At 46.0% G+C, this 15,640-nt stretch overlaps 1 protein-coding gene across 4 annotated transcripts in view; it reads right to left on the reverse strand.

The window, feature by feature from the left end:
• The window catches only part of LOC122372265 (biogenesis of lysosome-related organelles complex 1 subunit 2-like), a 35,202-nt gene that overhangs the window by 9,742 nt on the left and 9,820 nt on the right, over positions 1 to 15,640 (reverse strand). For all 4 annotated transcript variants that reach the window (XM_043349238.1, XM_043349237.1, XM_043349239.1 and 1 more), the window contains exons 3-4: positions 11,214 to 11,347; positions 8,398 to 8,534 (exon numbers count right to left, since the gene is read on the reverse strand). In XM_043349238.1, coding sequence (XP_043205173.1) covers positions 8,398 to 8,534; positions 11,214 to 11,347 — 271 coding nt within the window. The remainder of the gene's footprint in view (positions 1 to 8,397; positions 8,535 to 11,213; positions 11,348 to 15,640) is intronic.

The raw sequence follows: 15,640 nt of genomic DNA on the forward strand, positions 1-15,640 counted from the left end.
TCAGGATTAGGCTCACCAAAGGCCTCCACTGGTGGAAAAGTTTGTTCAAAAATATTTCTTAGCGTTCTTAGCAAAAACCAAAACACTCCAGCTCTGCAATGCAGCCTATTCCAAACAAAAGCTTACAAAAAGAATCAGACCGAGGATCCTAGCAGAAGTAAGACTTGCCGGGGCGTAAGCCGTGTTCAGAAAGGACCGCGGGCTTATGTGCGGGATGACCGTAGGCTAACCTCCAAATAGCATCACCTCCAGAACTCTAAGCTCAGAGAGCAATTCGCACCATCGGTCAGATACATTCACAGGCTCTGATATACGAGGTGCTCCACGAATGTAGAACATATTTTGCTGTTCAATAAATGCTGTTTTTACCTCCCATCCCACTCGTAATGTGATTTTCGAAGTTCAGCGTAAGCGGACGAGATTTCACTGCAAACATCCTTCTTCAAATTGCCAACCTATTCACCACTGATCAACAACATTGGACAGGATCTCATCAAATTCCCGTTTTATAGCCAAATGCGTAAATACATACGATCCCCAGACGAACTATACTGCTTCCTTTCTCATAAATCTCATTAATTTTATTATTACCAGTTAACATGCAATTAATACCTAGCACCTGAGCTAGGGGAGGTGATAGATTTACCGCTACTTCCGTGTCATATTGCAAAAAAAAAAATGGCGAAGAGAATAAATTGGCGAATCTCAGGTACCTTTACGTAATGCAGTTCAACGGGGACCTGACATCGATAACGCTTTATTAAATGCAGCAATACGCTTCTACTGCTGAGGCTGAGATATGGAGAGGATATCAAAAGGAAACAACACATAATTGATATCATTGATGAAATGCGCAGTGTTTTCAATGCCGACATATGGGTATGCACCGCACCATGCGTTTTGATTGCAATGGTTCTATTTAAGGTATAGGGTCTGGTATAGGGTCACCTGGGACTATGGTTTCACTGGATGTGAGATTCATACATAGGTGTAATAGATCCTGTCCTAAGCTTGTCGCCAGATCTTATGTGATCATAGATCCTAGCCAGCGGTTTACCTTGAGATGGATCCACTGAACTCGCAGACCCAGCATTGAGATCCTCGCACTTGTCTGCTAAATGCCCGTGTTTACTAATGACCTGGCGGCTCTGACGCACAACTTGAACAAAGTGACGCACAAGGAAAATGATAGCTGCACGGCCAGAGCCGGGCTCCAACGGAGCTGATGATGACATGTGAAATGGGGTGTTCAGTCCAGTCGCTATCGACGACTGTGACACACGATGCCCGTGTATTGGGGATCAGAAAAAAACTCTTACCCTGAACCGAAGACATTTCGAACAGAAGAAGAGAGTAGGGGCATTCGCTCTGAACCTAAAACAGTGCGCTCCTTCGCGGAGGCATCATAATAAAAGAGTAAAACACTCGCTACTAACATAGGAAAGACACTAGTCTAGCCTTACACTAGTCAAATATAGTTGAAAGTTTTACACCAATGCTCTGGTAAATCCAGGCGTTACATAAGTAACTCAGTGTATTTACAGTGTACACTGTACAGCCGTGTAGCGATATAAAGCAGCACGAATGACGCAACTCACGAGACACAGCGATCGTGTGACGTTGACAAGAAAGACAAATCTGGTATAAAACTCCCCGGAGGATATGTGATATTTACAAAAATATCTGCAACCGGCAATATGGCTATTGCATACAAGGCTATAGGTATTGCTGTTGGGGATTTATTTCGAAACCCGATCGCAGTTCAGAGATTCGTGCGACTAGGCCGGCGTGTCAAAAGGACAAATGAGAAGAGAAGAGAAAGGAAGAAGGGGCTAGGCCGCTAGGGAAGCCCAGTGTTTGAGGAGAATTACGGGAGATCAATGGCTAAAAAAAAAGAACAATACGTCTGGTAACTGGCAAAATCATCAGGTCACAACAGGTCTAAAAACACATTAATCCAAGTAGAGGACTACGGAATTCAAGTTCAACAACAAAATTAAAATCAGTTAATGAAATAAGAGTTGGTAGAGGTTCTGTGTAACTTCGGAAAAACCTTAACTTGTTTCATAAGCATTAAGTAAGTACTTTACGTAATTTTACGGAAAACCATAACCATAGACTACTGTATCTGCCATAACCAAAGCCACTATGTCATAACCCAAGTCCACACAGGGTATTCCCCACATCTCTTTTTGCACAAAGGAAAGGCCGCACAGTTAACATCAACGTGAAATACAAATTGAGCGCAAATTCTGAAACATCGACACGCCAGAGGGAGATTTATGATATCAGACGCCAGCCAACTTCCACCAATGTTTTGGAACAGCCCAGTATATAACTGCAAGCCCATTGCATGCCAACCTCTGTAACATACGACAACATTGCAAGCAGGATGTCCGAAGCACTGTAACTCCTTACAGTCTCCCTATTGCATGTCAGCCACTGTAAAATACGAGAACATTGCAGAGAGGATACCCGAGTCGCTGCGACGTTCCTCCCAACGGAGCTCACCACACAAGTCTCATTCGACTCGTAACGGGCCAAATGTCGCTCTGGATCAAACGCCACAGAAATACGGTCAATTGAGAGCCATTTGGACGCATCGCCCACCAAACGAGCTGCCAGCACTGCCCGAGGATTAGATGGATATTCAGATCAGCCTGAAACGTTGGCCAATAGCTGGGCATGACGCAATGATGCGCTGTACGCATGGCGACGCGACATGAGACGTCCGCGATCCTAAACCACCCCTCCAGCTATCTGGTATGTTTTATGGCGCTCTGTACAAAATTGCCCCTCCCCACAGTGCACATACGTGTTTGTTAATTGGCAAGGAACGCAACACGTTCGTTCAGACATCACTTACTCGTTCATGCAGTCTTCCAATACTCATTCACCCATCCATCTAAGGACCCAAAAGTACGACCTCTTCGTCTTTCCAAATCCCACTGGTAACCTACAGACCTCACATGTCCTCCGTCCCAGTCTCAGCCGAACTGAACTCCAATTACCCAACCCATCCTTTCTGCTCCACATGTTGCTTCAGCGTCCTGCTATTCCGGTGCCGCAGTCGGCACGTCAGTGGGTCGTGTTCATACAGTATGCAGAAGGCGGAATGGTCTGAAAGTTCGGCGGCAGCGGCGCTGAAGACATTTCCGACTCATGGATCCCCGGAGGGCGGGCGGAGGGCGGAGGGCGGAGGGCCGAGGGCGGAGGGCGGAGGGCGGAGGGCGGTGGTGGGCCGTGGACGGTGGATGGTGGGCGTTGGGCAATGAGAGTAGGGCGGTGGGCGATAGGCTTCACATGTCAAGAGAGCCGACTCGTCACTATGACAATTTGAACAGGAAACAAAATGCAATCTTACGACACGAATGCTTTTTACTCGGGTTTAAAAGCTGATGAAGCCACTTCACTGCATTGCACCACCGACTCTGCTCCAAATCGAAAAAACCATTTTCTGGTAAAGCGTTAGCAATTTACCATGCTCGATATCATTTGATAGCAATTAGTAATAAGCAATCGCTACCGCTTTCCGCGAGGAACTGCCACGCAGTCCGTTCCGGTAGCTGTGTGCCCCGAGGCGTTACAAAATGTCAAATTGAAATTGAACATGCCCACAAACAATTCTGAGGAATTAATTACAAACGAAAGGCGGAAATGAGGCAATAATCAAATGTATCTGGGGAAAGCCCATAATGCTGATACTGCACGTACGAAGCTCAACTGAATTTCCCAATCAAATGTACCTAATCACGCCCTCAAACTTGGCAATTGTAACAGCCGCGTCACACAATTAAACGTTTTTTATTAACACGCCAACATCCTGATTCCAAAGACTGGGCGTCATGCTTATTGAGACCACCAGCGCTTCACAGCAAATTAGCTCGACATTTCCAATGGACAGATTGACAGAGCCGGAGCCCACGCTAAGCGGAGCTTGTTGCGCAGACCCCCATCGCCCGATCAAGCGATTCCGGGTAATCGGGGCACTTTACTTTGATCTCGGTGAATCCCTAACCCACCCCTCAACGTCCACGCAGTCAGTCACAGCCGCGCCACTGTCACATAAAAAGCAGCTAGCGGTCAGCAGAAACGCCAAGCAAGTAGCCACAGCCTGCAGTGGGGGCCGCGTGATGTTGGCAGCTGCCGTCTGGGTATCGATATTTGGCGCCCGCGTTATATTTGGCGTTATATAATGCTTGTGTAATGCGCATTGCGCAATGCACAGTCTGGCCGGTTATGCGTTCAACCAGATGCTGACAACTTCAGCTCAGGCCAAGACGATGGAGAGGAGAGGAGAGGAGAGGAGAGGAGAGGAGAGGAGAGGAGAGGAGAGGAGGGATATAGGGAGAAAGAGAGAGAGAGAGAGAGAGAGAGAGAGAGAGAGAGAGAGAGAGAGAGAGAGAGAGAGAGAGAGAGAGAGAGAGAGAGAGAGAGAGAGAGAGAGAGAGAGAGAGAGAGAGGCGTTTCTGCCCTTCGTGAAAATAGTAGTCAGCGGAACTTAATTTAGAGAGCTCAAGCCAGCCTGTCTTTAAAACTCAGCCAAAGATGTCGAGGTTTTTCCTTTTGATCAATGGCTTCGGCAGAAGATCAAAAAGCTTCGGCATTTTTTAGGACCACCACGTCTATCCACATCTATTCACACCACATCTATGACTTTTTGAGACATTCACAAAACCAATTGGAGGGTGTATATTACAGGAGCTACATGTCGGTAAGCGCTATAGAACGAAACATTAATGCATGAAATATCGTCAGTCTCATAATTGACCCATTGGGTGCGTTATTCCAAAACGATTTTCAGGACAGATTTGCCAGGGGATCCACCATGGTGAAACAAGAGACAATATTTGTTGGCCGGAAATAGGCGGACAACGTGCAGCGGCGTGGAGATATTTCATATATGGGCTCATGCGGACGCAATGTAGGTGTGACCTTTTTATAGAGTAGGTGTTGTCTGAATTGTTAATATAGTGGGGAAAAACTGAGAGCTGCGAGGGTGGCCGGAAGGTATATTAGGTTGGCTAGGATGTAACTTTAGCCGCTAGTGGCGGATGGGCTGTCTATAAAAGGATATACAGTCATTGCCACCCTTTGGTTTATACAAGACTCCAGTCTATTTGGGGAGCGCAATGAAGGAGGGGGAATACTAAGCCACGCCACGCTGGGACTCCTCGATTTCCAGCATAATTTGACTAAACCTTGAGGAACTTGAAACGAATGAAAGCCAAATTATCCCTACTAAAAAAGGAATAAGTTCCCGGATTTCTCATTTGACCAGGACCGTTGGCTATCAACAGGGAAGCCTGAGTTCCATGTCCACTGACCACAGGTACTTCTAAACGCATCTGGTAAACGACACATCGTTAAAAACGTCCCATGATCTTGCAACATCTGAGAAGCCGCTTGCCGAAACGTAGGGAACTAACACCAAACAAGACGCTTGCAAGACGCTACATCCACACATTAGGCAGAAAATTCGATGTGACACTGCTCAAGACGACGTTACGAAAGCAAGTCGCATCCCTTGCATCAACCAGGCTATTAGGTTGTGACACAACGGATGTGCTTTTACACGAGACCATGCAAGAAAAAGTGGTTCTTGGTACAATGGACATGAAAAAAGAAATGAAATAAAGTTTAGAAATGGCAGCCGACACTCTAATGATGCGTCTGAATTGAGTTGTCACATGCAAATATGTCTCTTCTTTTACTTGGAAGCGGTCACGTTGCATTGCTGGTGTGAAAACGCCTCAAGGCCTGATGTCCATTGTCTCTTTCGAGTGACGAGATAATGGGATATTGGAAGTTGACGCACGGAGTTTAAGTGAGGGACATCCAGTCAAGATTACTTTAAACTACATCCAGTGTCCTTCGTTTTTGTCTACGGATGCAAACTCTTACCACTTCACTCGTGCCATGATCTAGAAACGACACTTCAAACGACAATTAAAATCGGGTCTATGTATTATTTCCAAATCCTCTCAAGTACTCTGTTATTATCGATCGCCCACTCAGACTGATCTTGAGTCGCAATTAACACAAAACATCATTACCGTCAATAGGTTAGGCGAAGGAAATTGCAACGACGCACAGATTGCACGCATATTGCTAGTTCCAGCTAGTCGCAATTAGCATTGAACCGATGCATCCAACGCGTGAGCGCTTGCCACGTTAGCTGAAGACGCTTCGCCGTTCAAAGGAGCATGCGTCGCTAGCAGGTGATTATTTCTCGAACACCTGAAACTGGCTTATTGCGTACGGGTGCGCACAAAGCAACGCACTAATTGGTACATATCATTGTCATATTGTTACGTACATCGTCGAGGAATATCATCAAATATTACATAACCAGAATCAAGTATGAAATCATTATGATGTTACGTTGAATATTAAATTGATAATTCTTTTGCATCCAAATGTAGGCAATACTCTTCTCAACTGTTATCACTGCCAGGATGTAACAAATAAGTACATACTATTGCATAATATTGAAAGGAAGTTCTAGGCCACATTCGTTCTCCTTTGACAGATAAGCATGCTTTTGATAGCATCTTTAAATATAATGTTCTTTTGACATTGAAGTCCTTTATTCTTGCACGCCTATTCAGTAATTGCATTTTCTATCAACAAAGCTTGAAATGCAACTTCAACTCTTCAACTCAAAGCTTTAACTCATAACTGCTTTGTTGATATATTTCATCTGAATCTAGCCATCAATAAGTTTCCTTTCCGCCGTGTAATTTCTAAGAAAACGCAATATTATATTCGATAAATATATCGCTGACCGAAACCCTCGTTCAAAAGCTCCAACACAGAATGACACAATAGATCCAAATTACAATACTTCGGCGTCATATGTGTCATGGGTGTTAGGGGTGCTGCTCAGCCTGTCCGGCTGTTCTATCTTTGTTCAAGAAGCTGACGCGGCACTTTATGGCGAAAGCGCTTACTGCCAACCTGGTGGTACAGGGATTAACAATATCATCTTTTTCCAACACAGCATCCATATCAGAGGTGTCCTTTTTGGGGATCCAGGTAACCCACCCCGCCCCGCAACCCTTCCTCAGATACCCACAACTACCCGCATGGGGAACTTCATGGGTAGCAGCCCGCAACAACCCGCATAGCCGCCAAAAACCTTTTCCACTTTCTAGTCATATTTTTCCCGGACATCTTACTGCATATGTGAGGACGTGAGGTATTCTAGGTCATGCTGCAGCATATTTATTTTCCATTTTCAAGAGGAAATCTTGTTTTGTTTTAGCTATTAAGTTTCTGATATTTTTTATACCCGCATAAAACCCGCACCAGGGTATTTCCTGGTGATGCAACCCGCTCAAACCCATGCGGGTTTTGTCTACCCACTCATTCCGGGCTGGTGGGTTGAAAAAGGGCACCTCTAATCCATATGCAGACATCGGCAATAACAATATAGGAGAAGGTGCCAAGATTAGCACAGACGGAGAAGGAGCCCTTATAAAATTCGAGTGTACCACCAAAACAACGTTAGTACGAATGTAAACCGCCAAGATACCGGTACAGGGAAATACAGTTCGCCCACAGTTACCCACGGCAAAGTCTCCGCAGCTGTTGTCACGTTCAGTGACGCGACTCTTACAAACTTCTAACACGAGTGGCATAACACGGTGTAATAATGTTCGGTGATAGTCTAGTCCGTTCCTCAAATATAACACTTCCACTTTTCACGACATATTGTTCAGAAATGAGCCGAGACAAGAATTGACTGTACAGTTAGAAGTAGCCCGACGGGAGAGCGGCTCCCGCGGGTGCGATGGGTTGGCCAGATGGTTCGGAACTCCTCCACTCGGCCGGGGGCTGTGACCACCGCGGCTCAGCACGCGTCACATACAAACGTCACACATGTACGTCATATCATAACACCAATCAGAAGCGGGTCAGGACAGGCGTCACAGGTAAGGAACGAGGACCATAAAAGGACATTGTTAGTAAGGCAGGGGGCTGGGGATGAACTTTGTTACACACGGGCTAGAGAACCCAGCCATTAATCGATGTCATAAATTAAATAATAATCAAATCTCCTCGCCACGTGCAACGGGAACAGACCATGGCTGCATTTAAACGAGTCTCGTAAAAATCTCTATTCCCTAAGCCCCACCCAAATAAGGAATTAAAACCTTCGTTCTTGACATAAGATATGCATCGTGAGCGAGCGTCAAATTTGTCAAGTCATCATCAACGATGACAGCATGCAAGTCATTTTAATGAATCTCTAGCAAATAGCCATATCCATCAACCACTTCACAACACATGCCCGCACACATTCTCGTTAGCCGGGATGGGTAGCCCAAACAGAAGACCCCAATAAAGCACCACAGTTAGGGGGATGCACCACATATAGAGGCGAGTGCTTACCTAAGACACGGTTCCAATTCCAGGTATTTGGCGTTGAGGAGTTCAATGGCCGTCTGCGTTTCCCGGCCAGTGTCGCGCATTTCACGGTACTTGGCTTCTGTGCGGCGGTTCATCTCGGTTAGCAGGTGGTACTCGCCCTGGCAGTGAAAATGACGTCATAAGGGGTGCGGTGAGCGGAAAATGACGTATGGAGGGGTACAGCCAGGGGAAAAATCACTGGCGGTTGTGGAAGAAATGCCTGTCCCGTAGCTCATGCCTGTCCCGTAGCTCAGTTGGTAGAGCATCGGACTCCCGGTAGTGAGAGCCCGGGTTCGAGACGCTCCGGCGCTCGATATATGAGACTCCTGACGGGGATGGTCTGCGGTTGGTGGGAGCAGCCGCAGCCAGTTGAAGTCTGTTGAGTGGGACAGGCCGTGTCCGGCTTTGAAGGGCACGTTAAACTTTGGCATCTAAATTCTCCCGTTACCCGGAATTGCGCGATCGGACGGTAGGGGTCGGGGTCTACGCAACAAGCTCTGCTTAGCGTGGACTCCGGCTCTGTCAATCCGTTCATTCAAACATTCGAGCTAAATTAAAAAAAAAAAAAATACACGTCACTAAAGGGCAGTTTAGGGCAGCTGCCAGAACAGCAGCTTGCCAAAACGTTGTGAAACTAAAATCGAAACTCATGATGGGGACTACGACAGCTAATATCCGTAACAAAAAAAACCGTTGTTGACATTTGAAAGAACTGCATTTTTAACTATTCAGGAGCCAGGAGGTTTGATGTATTCTTTCAACCTCAAGTGAAAATTAATAGATATTTTCGGGGAAATTATAGCGAAAACAATTGACAAGAATCAAATGTCGTCGGAATATTTTTTTTTTGCTTGTCACTTTAATGCTGTTAATTTCACTGTTCATTTACTGAAACATATAAGGCATGGTTTAAATATTTCATTTTTCGCGCCATCGAATGCTAACGCGCAAAAAAAACTGCTGGAATGAAATGGAATGAAAACTGCTGAGGCCCTTGAGCATTCATTTCTATCGTTCATGTTCCCTTATTTTTATATTTTAACGCGACACGAGCTCGTTAACAACCGGATCCCATTAAAGGCATGCCTAAGCAATGCACTTCTACGCGTTACAATAACGTTCTGACAACGGAGGTACCTATCTCAAGTCACAATATCTCTTCGAATAACAGACAATTGTAATTCAAACCCCATCTTCAATGGCTGAATGGACTTTGGTTTCGCGCCTTAAGCATTCATCCTCGCTGTGAGGTACGATTTTTTTAGCCGTTGACATTTGTCACTTGCGGGCCATACGTTGTTCGTCATCAAAAGGCCACGAGCCGATTCAGCACGAGCGAATGCTGTGCAGATCTTTGATAAAGGCATATAAAGGTAAGATACTTTTGATATTTTGATATTGATACACCCGCGGTGTATTGAAAAGGTAGAAAGGCCTGACAACCCACGCCTTATGTTTACACCATCCATCGACAGAATAGAAACATTCTCAGCGGATGATTACTGCCCACGGAAACATGCTGCTGACTAGTTTCTTAATCGCAAGTCCGGTGAGAACCAGAACAAACGATACCGACGTTTCCATCTCAGTCGATAGGCAGGATTATGTCTGAAGACCATTAATATGTCAGCGTTAATGCACTAAAAGGAAAGGGGCAGTGCTTTTGAGCCGATTAGTGGTGAAAAACTGGTTCGAACTGCTTCTGCACTCAATCGCGAGTTTAATTATGTAATATGTAAGCCTCAGGTTTTTTGTCTGTGATGTTCGGGGAGGGGATGCTCTGTTTTATCCTGATGTTGAACAAGATCAATTTTGATCAATTACATCACGGAACTCACCAAGTACGGCCTCCTCTAGTCAGTCTCCAAACTCATCAGAACAGCTTCCAGTTGACCCTGCATGTACCAATACATAAACTCTCTCCAAACTCACCAGAACGGCGTCCAGTTCACCCTGCAGGTACCAATACATAAACTCTCTCCAAACTCACCAGAACGGCGTCCAGTTCACCCTGCACGTACCAATACATAAACTCTCTCCAAACTCACCAAAACGGCGTCCAGTTGACCCTGCATGTACCAATACATAAACTCTCTCCAAACTCACCAAAACGGCGTCCAGTTGACCCTGCATGTACCAATACATAAACTCTCTCCAAACTCACCAAAACGGCGTCCAGTTGACCCTGCAGGTACCAATACATAAACTCTCTCCAAACTCACCAGAACGGCGTCCAGTTCACCCTGCAGGTACCAATACATAAACTCTCTCCAAACTCACCAAAACGGCGTCCAGTTGACCCTGCAGGTACCAATACATAAACTCTCTCCAAACTCACCAGAACGGCGTCCAGTTGACCCTGCAGGTACCAATACATAAACTCTCTCCAAACTCACCAGAACGGCGTCCAGTTCACCCTGCAGGTACCAATACATAAACTCTCTCCAAACTCACCAGAACGGCGTCCAGTTCACCCTGCAGGTACCAATACATAAACTCTCTCCAAACTCACCAGAACGGCGTCCAGTTCACCCTGCAGGTACCAATACATAAACTCTCTCCAAACTCACCAGAACGGCGTCCAGTTCACCCTGCAGGTACCAATACATAAACTCTCTCCAAACTCACCAGAACGGCGTCCAGTTCACCCTGCAGGTACCAATAAACTCTATCCCAACTCACCAGAACGGCGTCCAGTTCACCCTGCAGGTACCAATACATAAACTCTCTCCAAACTCACCAGAACGGCGTCCAGTTCACCCTGCACGTACCAATACATAAACTCTCTCCAAACTCACCAGAACGGCGTCCAGTTCACCCTGCAGGTACTGTTCGGTCTTGGTGAACATGTTCACCGCCAGTCTGTTCAGATTAGGGTCGTGCTGCACCCCTGCCTCGAAACTGCTCGTGCTCGTGGAGATGTTACTGGCGCCTGAAACAAACAAAAGACAGGCTGTTTTGATTCATGAACAAAAGACAAGCTAAAGACAGGCAAAAGACAGGCTGTTTTGATTCATGAACAAAAGGCAAAAGACAGAAACAAAGTCTGCCGGCGTATAGTTACGTAAAAAGTACATGCCGAGTACCAATGCAAATATCAAACGGTAGACAAAACTGTTATGTTTTTGCATATGGAAACAACAACAGACGGCGTACGGCCCTCCAAGATAAAGTGGTTGGTTGTCTACATCACAAAAATCGATCACCATTGATGAACACGTCTATATGCTGTTAACATATATTGCCGAAGCATCCGCACGAAACCTTTTCTCATTTTTATCAAATCGTGTCACTGGAATGTATGTGTCATTCGAAGTTATCATCCCAAAAACACTTTGCCTGACCAGCCAATCTTTTATTGGACGGCCGTACGCATATAACCGCAATGCTCTTGTGCAAAGTCTCTTGGTAGGTGCTGGGCTGTGAGCATAGCCTCAGCAAGTCAGCCACCCCACCAATCTCCCCCTGGCCCAGACCCCCTGCCGAGAGTTATGGGCGGTCCAGGCCATTCCCGGGGCTTCAGTCACATGTCCCCACCGGGTCATCATTCACACGGTACCCGCTATGTCACGTGATCGGTCAGGGTGACAGGTGATCGATGATCAGGATGACATCGTCGGGACCACACGGGAAACGGCACCGGAGACGCCGCGCGAAAATCGAGAAAAAGGAGAAAGAAAATCGGCAGGGCTTGTGACATCAAGGCATGGGTAAACCCCAACGAATCATATCGCAGCAGTCTTACGTGTTGCGCTCCATGGTCCAGAACAGGTTAAAGTTGAGCTTGACTTCCATTTTGGTTAATTTTTGTCGTGATTAGTTTTGATTGAACTCAACTATGGTATGTCGATTGACAAGTTATACCTATAGCTGTCTTAGACATGATTTCTACTTTCTGATTTTAACATCAGTTTTTTTTTTGCAATAAAATGAGTTCGTAAAAGAAGGCAAATGTGCCTAAAACCAGCATATACTAACGGACGAGTATTGAAAGGAAATCGATAGCATCAGCCAATAAACGGTCCATCAGATTCACTCATCACCCGCTTGGTACCATAAGGAAAACGGATCACTACTGCCTTTAACCCTCGCCCGTAAACGGCGATCTGCCACCTTCGCCCATGCAGGGGGGGGGGGGGTTGGTGCGACCCCCCCTTGGCGTTTGAAAACGGAGCGTCGTAGAGCCTAGCGGAAAAGACCAACGGATTGCTCTCGCCGAGATCTCGCGATTGGTGGTATATTTTTTGGTCCTAGGTCAACATTTGACCTACTTTTGACCGGTCAAAGGTCAAATTTTCGGAAAAATAGATTTTTTTCAACTTTCCGCGGCGATTGCGGCAAAACGGTGGGAGATATCGACTTGAAACCTTCACTCTCGTGTTTCTTGATCAATTCTCTATCGTTTGGTATGTATTTCGTTTCCCTAGCTCTAAAAATGGCGCGTTGGGAGCGCCGGAAGTCGGCAAGGTCACAGTCGGCGGCAGAAATTCGAAAAATCAAAATTTAAATTTTTGAAATCTGATTGTATTTTTGGATTTGGAAGGTCCATTTGCTCCCTATAGAAGCTAATATTGCTGCATATTCCCATTGAGGTGACAAGAATTAGCAAAATAGTGGTTCGGGCGCTTTTCAAAAATAGTACCGGACGCTGTTCCTCTTGTGACGTCATAGCTCCGTGACCTGACCTGACCCGGTCAATTTCTTATACCATATGATAGCCAATACTTGCCCCAACATGCATGGGAAGTTTCATCACGATCCATCAACCGATGTCCGTACCACCGGCAGGAAACCTCGGGCGTTGGCACTCAGTTTGTGAAAATCCGGCCGGAGGCTGTTCCCTTTGTGACGTCATAACTCCGTGACCTGACATGACCCGGTCAAATTTTTTTTATCAAAAGATGCGCAAGGTTTGCCCCATAAGGTACCCAAAATTTGGCGGCGCTGCGCGCCGCCGTTTTTTGCACTATTTCCGAAAAACCTCAGGGGGGGGGTTGCACCAACCCCCCCCCTACATGGGCGAGGGTTAAAATCACGTTTCTGCCAGATGCTAACTGCAGACAACCACTCTCGTTACCATGACAACAAAGAGAAACATGAACACGATACGGCACATGTCATGCTGTCTGTTAATCATCACCCATACCTATCAGGCATGATGACTCGGCCATAAAAACAGCGCGGCAACAGAAACTGAGCCGAACGATGTTGAAACACTACCTGAGGGCGGTAACCATGACAATCACAGTTGCATCACTAAACAACGGACCGGTTCCCGAATATAACCTTCTCTTCAACGCCCTCGCAACACCCATAGGTGTTGCGAGGGCGTTCCTAATCTCTCATCCCCGGCCCCGGTTCATAAAATAAATAGCGTTTGTGTCAGGCATGTGGGAATTGAAATATTCAGCATATTCTAATGAACTTACCTAAATATTCAGCATTTTGAGTTTTCAGATTTGGTTTGAAGCGTGCCAGGTACATTGATGAAGCTTTGAAGATCCTATTTTAGATTAATATCTTTCTACAGCTCGAGAACAGCTGGGCCACTAGCTCTCAAAGTTGGTACGGTATAAGGGATCGGTCGGAGAGGAGCCACACATAATCAGCTTAGGACAGGTCCAACTTCGCAGATGCACAGAGCACATGTGCACTGCTTCCGATTGCGTTCGCTCGTTATTCGCCAAACATTCTTATTGGTTCAAAAATAGGTTTTCGATGTATATGTTTATGCATGGATTTCTGATCCCGTTAATTCACTTAAAAAAAAAAACAAGGCTTCCGGATTCTAAAGTGTTTTTCCCCAGATTTATGTTCGCCAAAGGGTAACAATGTTTGAAAAGGACATAACTTTGGGCCACCTACTGCCACTGTCACCTTACAAGACCGACTATTTCCACGAATCTAACATTCCGTAGCAATGCCGTAGAAGACTCCACCCTTCTGCCGTGTTACGGGGACCATCACATCTCACCGCCATCTAGTCCACTATGCACAGGAAGCCGTACATTTCCGACCGCAAGTGGTGGAGACGGCTTACGGAATTAATGATGGCGACCGGAAGTGGGACCGCACGAGCAACAGAGTGTCGCCGACAGGTCTCCGGCGGCGACATACGCAGTTCGGGGGGAACTGCGGGGCGCTGCGAATGATGAGTGCTTTGGCTTTGAGATGAAACGATCAAGATCGGCTCGACGACCGCGATGGCAAAGCAACTGAGCCTTGATGAAGGCCAGATATTACCACATTGCCTGTCCGGATGTGTTCGCCGATTCATGTCCTAACGTTATGCCTCCCCAAGCAGGAAACATTCTCATTCATGTATAAGTTCCAGCTACATCTCTTCAGATCTTACGTCACATTAAGTTCTCCCAGCTTCCGCTCCGGATGCAACTGCTTCAATAGATTCCGATATTCTAACCGGATATTTATTAATTTCTTCCGGATATTTATTAATTTCTTCCAGCATTTCCCCCGGATGTAGGTATTTCACTTTTTCAGAATTCTCCCCGGACATATTTCAATGTTTTTCCAGAATTCTCCTAGATGCATGCCCGTTCATGACATCTCTTCGCACAGCTGTAAAACAACTTATTTTCCAGAAGCAGCGGAGCTAGGGAAAACGCCACTATCCGCAGCATAAAACAGCGTAAAATCTTCAAAGTCCACGATAGTGGCACTGCCTCACAAAAGAAGACATTGGAGAGTTTCATGAGAATTTCAGCGCGGGATAACTTCATGACTACCGCTGGGACGTCGGTCTCAAGACATTACTGCCCAAATCCATTTCGTTTGATAGCTTCGGTCCGGGTGGAAAGACTGACCTGAGTCTCTAGTCGATAACTTCTCGTTTTTAAGTGACTGCTCCTTGCATGAAGACTCCATGGTCCCCCTAGATCTGAGAAGACCTCAATGCGGAATCTCAGCCACAAAGAAGGCTCTGCCATATGTCAGTACACACACACGCCAGGCAAGGGTCAAGAGGTCACGGACTGCACGAAACTACATAATGACAGGTGGGTAACGTGACAGTAGCATGGCTGATGACACCCACACATACGTGAAATATCAGACATGCTTTGATATTTTCGAACAAAGAGGACGTATTCAGAACTTAAGATTGTTACATCCCGGGGTCGCTTTGTACTTATCTTTTCTCAAATACACCCACACATCTATCTACATCTTTGCCTATAAAAGATACCATCATTTGGCTGTTTTATGC

Source organism: Amphibalanus amphitrite, unplaced genomic scaffold (assembly GCF_019059575.1).
Source record: "Amphibalanus amphitrite isolate SeventyFive unplaced genomic scaffold, NRLGWU_Aamphi_draft 001337F_arrow, whole genome shotgun sequence".
In the NCBI taxonomy this organism is placed as follows: Eukaryota; Metazoa; Arthropoda; class Thecostraca; order Balanomorpha; family Balanidae; genus Amphibalanus; species Amphibalanus amphitrite.